This window comes from Arachis stenosperma, chromosome 5 (genome assembly GCF_014773155.1).
Source record: "Arachis stenosperma cultivar V10309 chromosome 5, arast.V10309.gnm1.PFL2, whole genome shotgun sequence".
NCBI classification, from domain to species: Eukaryota; Viridiplantae; Streptophyta; class Magnoliopsida; order Fabales; family Fabaceae; genus Arachis; species Arachis stenosperma.
Window position 1 is genome coordinate 13,992,090 of NC_080381.1, and position 7,797 is coordinate 13,999,886.

General features: G+C 30.0%; 1 protein-coding gene across 1 annotated transcript; it reads left to right on the top strand.

Annotated features, from left to right (window-relative positions):
- Positions 1 to 4,378: 4,378 nt before the first annotated feature.
- Positions 4,379 to 7,597, top strand: LOC130982502 (uncharacterized). The gene is made up of 3 exons (XM_057906535.1): positions 4,379 to 4,581; positions 5,810 to 6,673; positions 7,086 to 7,597. The coding sequence occupies exons 2-3, from the start codon at positions 5,814 to 5,816 to the stop codon at positions 7,261 to 7,263; spliced, it is 1,038 nt and encodes a 345-aa protein (XP_057762518.1). The 5' UTR covers positions 4,379 to 4,581; positions 5,810 to 5,813; the 3' UTR covers positions 7,264 to 7,597.
- The last annotated feature ends 200 nt before the right edge of the window (positions 7,598 to 7,797 follow it).

The following is a 7,797-nucleotide window of genomic DNA, read 5'->3' on the forward strand; positions in this document are numbered from 1 at the left end:
ATAAAAAATACGTATTTTTATATATAATAATTGATTTTAGTGACTAAATTTTAAAATATATGTATTATGATTATTTCTCTAAAAAAACATGTATATTTTCTTGTTTTCTATTTCAAAGTATATATTTTCACAAACTGTATGTTCTAACTTCTAATAGTTCAATTTGTGTTACAAACAACTTGTTAGTTCATAAATAACTATAAGTAACAATAACTCCAGAGTCATAATATAATATTTATTTTTATCAAACTCCTTTTAAAGATAACCTATATTTAGGTTTAGTTTGGATAAATAATTTAATTAAATTTTAAAAAAAAATAGTTTTAGCAATTAATATTTATATTAAAAATAGTTTATAAATAAGTTATTTTGTATTTGATTTTTTTGTTTTAAAAGTACTTATTTTAAAAAAAAATATGATAAAAAAAATAATTACGAAAGAAGTCATTTGTTTAAACTTTTTTATAAACACCTAACTAACTTTTTAAAAAGCTATAATTTAATTTTAAAAATTATACTAAACATTAATATTACTATTTTTATTTTTTTTTATAAGTCAAAAGTTTAAAAAAAGTAACTTTTAAAAATTTTCAAACGAACCCTAATCATATTTTCGTGAAACAATTTTATTAAAGTAAAACTTATGAAATTAAATTTGAGTTCAATTAGAACGCAGGAGGTGTTTAATTAGATAAATGAAAAGGGCGTTAATTAAACCACTATAGATCTTTCAGTAAATAATTGGGAAAGAACAAAAAAAAATAAAATAAAATAAAGCTATGAAACATGCTTAAATAAAATTCGAGTTTTCCTTTTTAATTCAAGTAATACAAATAACTATATAAAACGTTCACTACGATCAACATAAAATTAACTATTAGAAACGAACTTATTGAATTCATCCAACTATACAGTTATAAGATAAAAAATCATATTATCATCAACTCTCACACCAATAATAATTAAATTTAAAGGTATGATCATCAACTGGTTGCGCGTGGGCTTCGAAATATGTTGATCCCATTTTAATTTATAAAGTGACATTATATATTTAAAGTAAAAAAATAACATCCTCTGCAGATTCCTTTTCAGATTGATGAAAACATTGAAAAGTCTAGTCATATTGAAAACTTTCAGATTCAAACAAACATTCATCGCAGCGAAAATCCCATTGTTGTGCCCGAGACACTTCCATATACATGTGCAATCCATGCCATAATAATATTCTCTTATTTATCACTTACACAAACAACCATTTTAATCTCTCAACTCAAAGAGATCAGAGGTCTCATGAAGTTTTAACATGTTTAATTTTAATATACAAAATAATCATGTTTAATTTTTAAAAATATTATATTTATACATTAAAATCAGCCACTAAAATTAACTATCAATATATTTATATTTTATTATATATTTTATACTAGTGCTTAATTTTAGTAGCTAATTTTAGTAACATCTACTATGATTATTAATTTTAATATACTAAAATAATTTACTAATTTGAAATAGTTTCATCATATATAGAATCATCATTTATCATATATATACAATTGCTGGATTAAATGGAAGGATGCAATTATTTTTTCAGTATAACTATATTGTTGGATATTAATACAACTACATAAATGATTTTTCAGAAAAAAAAATTAAGACAATCAGTTGATGCTCTAAATTATTTTTACAATATATTAAATCAATCTCTTAAAAAAGGACCGAAAGTGATTAAAATATGTTATATATATATATATATAATCAATCATTCATATAAAAAATATATCAAAATATAAAATATACATTAAAAATAAGTGAAACAATAATTTAGATATACAAATAACTCAGCACAACAGAATAATAAAAGCATGAAGATTTTTTGTATAGCAGTTTTTTTTTCTGTGGGTAAATATGAAGAGTTTAATCTTGATAAATAGACCGGATAAAATTAAAAATCTTTTGCTAAGTTCTTATTTAATCAATCTGAATTTTTATGACTACTTAAGTAGTGAATGTTAAGTATAATTACTTTTACTGATCTCTATTAATAAACCATCAAATGCGTATAAAGATATTTTTGCATTTGGAGTATATACAAATACAAATTATATTTAATGCTTGAATCTGATCCAATAATAATCCAGCACCCTCATCTTATAGGCTCAAGTCTTAGACTCATAGAGCATAGTCAACCAAAAGTGGATTGGTAAATGGTTTGGAGTAAAGCCCAAACCAATATAATCTGTGGGTCAGAGAAAAGGACGCAAGTCCAATGAGCCTTATTCTACGTCTAAGCCACTGCCAGTCAGACAAAATGACCTTTTAATCAAGAGCCCAAAAAAAAAAAAAAATAATCATCCCTCTCAATGGAGCCCAGCGGCAAACCCTTAAATGGAGCTCAGTACCGCAGCGGATTAGTCCTTGACCTGTCGGGTTGGGGGATACCATGGAAAACCAAAAAAAAAAAAAAAACAGGAGGATAACCAACATATGGTGAATTGACTGAATTCTGAATTCATGCTATAAATGTTTTATTTTGGTATTTATAAATATAAATAGGATTTAGTTCTAGAATTTAGTTTGGATGCATCTTGAATATAAAATAGTTTTATCCGTGAATTTAATTACGTAACACTACATCAATAAAAATAATTTTTTTATATTGACTGAGTGAATAATCATAAAAAAAATGGATATAATTGAATAAATGAGTAAAAAATTTTATACTATCAGTACATTAAAATTAAACTCTTGTTAATATATACCCTAAAGATATATTAAGGTTGTTATTAGTTAAAAAAAGGTTAAACTTTTTATTTTAATAAAAATATTGAAATTGAAACTGTTATGTTCATATGATATATATAATTTAATTTATTTTTTATATATATTTTATATTAGTGACTAATTTTGATGTACATATAATATTGGTTATTTTAAAAAATATGCACACACAAAAATTAAGTTTATACATTTAAATAACTTTTAAAGTAGTGAATTTAAAAAATAGTTATTTTTAATGGTATAATAATATATAATTAATTATCTGTATAAAATTTTTTAGAGTAAAGTGATAATTAGATTTTTGAAGATTTCAACTTAAGACTAATTAATTTTTTAAACTCTCGACACTTGCTTAAGCGGGCTAGTGATCTAACCACTAGACCAATCCAATTTAGTTATGTATAAATATATTTATGTAATTGATAAAATTTGAAGGAAATCATGTCTAATTATTAGGCAATTATTATTTCTCTATTTAAAAGTTTCCGACTATAAGGTAACGTTTGTTTTGAGGTACTAAAGTGGAGATTAAGGAACTGACATTTAGTATCATGTTTGTTGATTCAAAGATTGATACTAAAATTTCAGTTTCTATCCCAAAATTTCAGTATTTCAGTCCCTCTAAAAAATGGAAATATAGTAGATTGAAATTTTCTTGAAAGAGGACTAAAATTTTAATGACTTTTTTTTCCCCTTCAAATGCTCTTATTCAAAATTTCATATTCTAAATTTATCCTTCACCCCCAATTTCACTTTACATCTCACTCCACCATCCAATCCTACCCTAACTTTCATTCTACCACCACACCTCCGCCACCAATAACAACAGTGCCGACAGCAACAATAACAATCTCATCAATTAGATTTAACAACAATAATACCAAAAACAAGAATAATCTCATAAAAACAACAATCTCAGAATAGAAAAGAGAAGAATGGTGAGACATAAAGGTAGCACGGCAGTGTGAAATTGGAATAGAGGCGGTGTGGTGAACACAGAAAACAGAAACGACACGACAGACTATCGGTGAGTATAGAAAACAGAGACACAGTAAATTCAACCCCAAATACTAGATCGGCTATGGCAAGTTTGACTCCGTGTACCTCACAGACAGTGAAGACGACAATGATAAAAGAGTTCAATGGTAATGAAAAACTTGACAGTAACTAGTGACCACAAAGTTCGACAATAACAACAAAACGATAAAAAAAAAAAGAACTACCAAAAGAGAGAGAAAAAAAAAGAGAAAAATGTATGGAGAACCAACAAAAAAAAAAGAAAAAAAAAACAAATAGATTTAGAATTTTTTTTATTTTTTAATTAATAAAAATATTTTAATAATTTTAAATAGTTTAATCTCTATTTTTATCTCAAATCAAATAAAATACTAACATATAATTCAATCTTCTATACTTTACCCTAAATATAATACTAAAATTTATTTCCATTTCTTTCCAATTTCAATTTTTCAATCTCAATTTCTCAAACTCTTTCTCTCAAACGCTAACCAAGAGTCTTCCTCTGCCCTATGCCCCCTTTCTACGTAAGAATTTTATTTAAATACATAATTAAAGTATGGATAATAAAATTAGGCCTAATCGAAAATTAATAGAAAGAAGCATAAACGAAAAGAAAAGGCCTGTGTGGTACAAGTAAGGTGCCTTCTTTCTTTCTTTCTCCTTTTACATGTAAGAGAGAGAGAGAGAGAGGGGTTGGTGTAAGAAGACGATTCAACTCAGACCCATTTTCTTCACTCAACTCGCTCGATCTTCAAGCTTTTTCTCGAAGCAAAAACTAACTAGGTAACGTCTTTTTATTCAATTAACTCCTTCAATTCCCCTTCTACGAGATTCCAGCATTGTATTTGCTTGTTCCTCACTTTTTAATCCCTTCGTTTCAACGTAATCAATTTGTTTTCCTTTTTAGTCGGTTTTAGTGGATATTCTGTTTCAACTTTGTCCGTCTGGTTCTTGGCTTGCCTCAAGTTTCGATTTTTCGAGATCAAACTCAGGTAAAGAGGGGATGAAACAAAAAAGGAAGAAAAAAACCCCAATTTTGCAGTTATACGTTAATTTTCGTCCTGCTAGATTTTTTAGATATAGTAAAACGATGAATTGGTTGGATTGCGTCGCGTCTAAACAACATTGAATTAGCAAAAGTATATTACTTTAGGGAGAGAGAGAAACAAGGTACTGCAGGTGAAAGATATTGTTGACAATGAATATATATAGCTTAAAAGACTCAGCATTTTGATGTATTAATGTTGATTTTGTTTTCGTTGGCTGCTTTGCCATGTCAAAAATTCTCATTTTTTTCTTTCCCTGTTTATTTTTGCCATTGAGATTAAGTGTAGTAGCTAGCTGATCATGGGTTGAGTCAATTCTGTGTGTGTTTGTAACTTGAAGACATTTTCAAGTGCTAACTAGACAATGTTTGATGTAGAAGTCCATTTGGAGGAATTTGGCTTCTCACAAAATGTATCTTTTATTTGTATATTTGTAATTCCATTGAAGTACTTGTTCATCTTCTGAGGTATTGTAGCTGTATAGGTTCATTATAAACTTTCTGAGGCTTCTAAGAAGCAGAAAATATGTTGTACTTAGTTTTGCTTTACAGAAGACATTATTTGTGAATCGATAGAAGTTGTTGGGCATATTTTAAGCATATCTCGTAGAAATGGGAAAGTGGATGATCTGTGTGATTAAAGTATAGATGAGTTTAATTCTATGATGTGATGTGATTTTAGTTTCGTTTGTTGATATATTGCTTCAAACTTAATATGCTGCATCCTTTTGCTCTGGAATTTATTGTGAAATCCACTTTGTGATAGACATTATCTTCTGGCTTCCTCTTTGACAGAGCTTTGCCATACATTACATTATGAATTGGATACCTGAAATCATTGTTAAGGCTTTTCAGTTGATGGAATTTTAGGCCTGTGAAATTATATTTATACTGATACATATGCTTTGTCATTGGAGTTTTTTTTTAAACTACAATTTTTTAACATTAATATATTACATTGGACAGGGGCATGGCAGCAGATGAAGGATTTGACATGTCATATTTGAAGTCTCAGCTGAGTCAATCACATGAAACATGGAAGCAAGAGAGTGAAAGAAGCCAATCCCAAGTGGATGCATTGCAAGCAAAGCTTATCGAAGTGAAGGATTACATGCAAGGTTCAGAGGAAGATGCTAATAAAGTTTTAGAGGTTCTTTGGCGTAGGGTCAAGACCGCTTCTACATTGTTGACTTACTTAAAAGCGAAAGCAAGACTCATGGCTGTTCCTGATCTAGCCCATGCATCTTGTGGCATAAAAGAATTAGAGGGGGTAGGCCTTGTAGACAAGAATGGGATACCATTTTCAGGTTGGTCTAGGAATGTAGATCTTTCTCCATTTGAGGATGCGGGCGAAGAATCTTGGATAGGAATTAGCCATGAGCGAGGTTCGTTAGATGAACAAGATGGAGCTTATTTAGGTGAGGTACTCAAGTCTGTACAGATGGTTGCAGATGTGATGGAAGCCCTTGTCAAAAGGGTTATATTGGCAGAATCAGAAACTGCAGTTGAGAAGGAAAAAGTAAGCGTAAGTCAGGAAGAGATTAAACAGAAGTCTGCCCAGTTAGAAAATATGTCCATGAAGTTAAAAGAGATGGAGCGTTTTGCTTTGAATACAAGTAATATTCTAAATGACGTGCGACAGAGAGTTGTGGGTTTGGTGGAAGAAACAACCAGGCAGAGGCAGCTAGCTGCTGAAAATGAAGAGGAGCTTTGTAGAGTGAGACGGGAATTTGAGTCTCTGAAATCCTATGTTAGCAGCCTACTCACTGTAAGAGAAACATTACTTTCCTCAGAGAAGCAATTTCAAACTATTGAGAAGCTTTTTGAAAGGCGAGTATATTTCATAATACACAATAATGTGAAACACACTATCATTATGAATCTTGATATCTATCTGTTATTTTATCCACGTCAAGTCATATGATTGCAAAATACCCCAATACACTTCTTTCTGCATATATTATGTTTATTAAAGCTTGATTTAGTTTATATTTACTCGGCACCTGCATACCGTTGTATTACACCTCAATTTGAGTGTTGCTTGATTGCCATTAGTTACTGACTTGCAAAAGTGGGGTATTTTTAAATTAGTGTTACATATAGATGTTACATTTTAAATTGGGGAATTTTAAATTATTGTTGCATTTTCCCACAAATAGAGTATAATAATTAATTTTCAATCCTTGTGTTGGTTGTCCCTAGAGACATTTGCCTTACTGCATAGCATGTTGCTTTGGTGCAGGCTAGTTGCGAAGACAACTCAGTTGGAGGGTGAGAAAATGCAGAAAGAGGCAGAAGTTCAAAAGCTTATGGAAGAGAATGTGAGGTTGAGCACTTTGCTTGACAAGAAAGAGGCTCAACTTCTGGCACTGAATGAACAATGCAAGGTAATGGCTTTGAGCGCGTCGTCCGACATGTGAAAATGCTGATGAGCTTTGACAGATTCATTGCATTGCCATTGCTATGTGCTTGCTTGCTGACATGACCACTGCCACTGGGGGCACCAAAGTGAAGAAGCTTCAATGGATAAAGAATTTGATGATCAAGGTCTTTGTCATCCTGAAGCAGCAAAACTGAAGGGCCTGCTCCATAAACATATTTGTCCCATTTCTTTTATCTTTGCCTGTGCTATTTTCTGTCTGTTTGTCAAAAAATTGATAACTAAATATACTTTGTACTTGGGAATGTAAAACTTGGCGTGCAGTTCCACAGGAAAAAAGAAATGAGGCATGATGTGTGTCTCTTTGCTGTAAATGTTTGAGACCAAATCAAGAACCTTTCACATTGCAACTTAGCAGTAATTAAATTCACTTGCAATATGATAAACCATAATGCCGTAGACCCGTAGTTAAGATACTTTTCTTAGTCACGACAAATTATTAATTAATAGTGTAGATTCGATTAATTAATCTAAAAGTTAATGGTATTACATGCAACGTTTCATCTGATGTCTT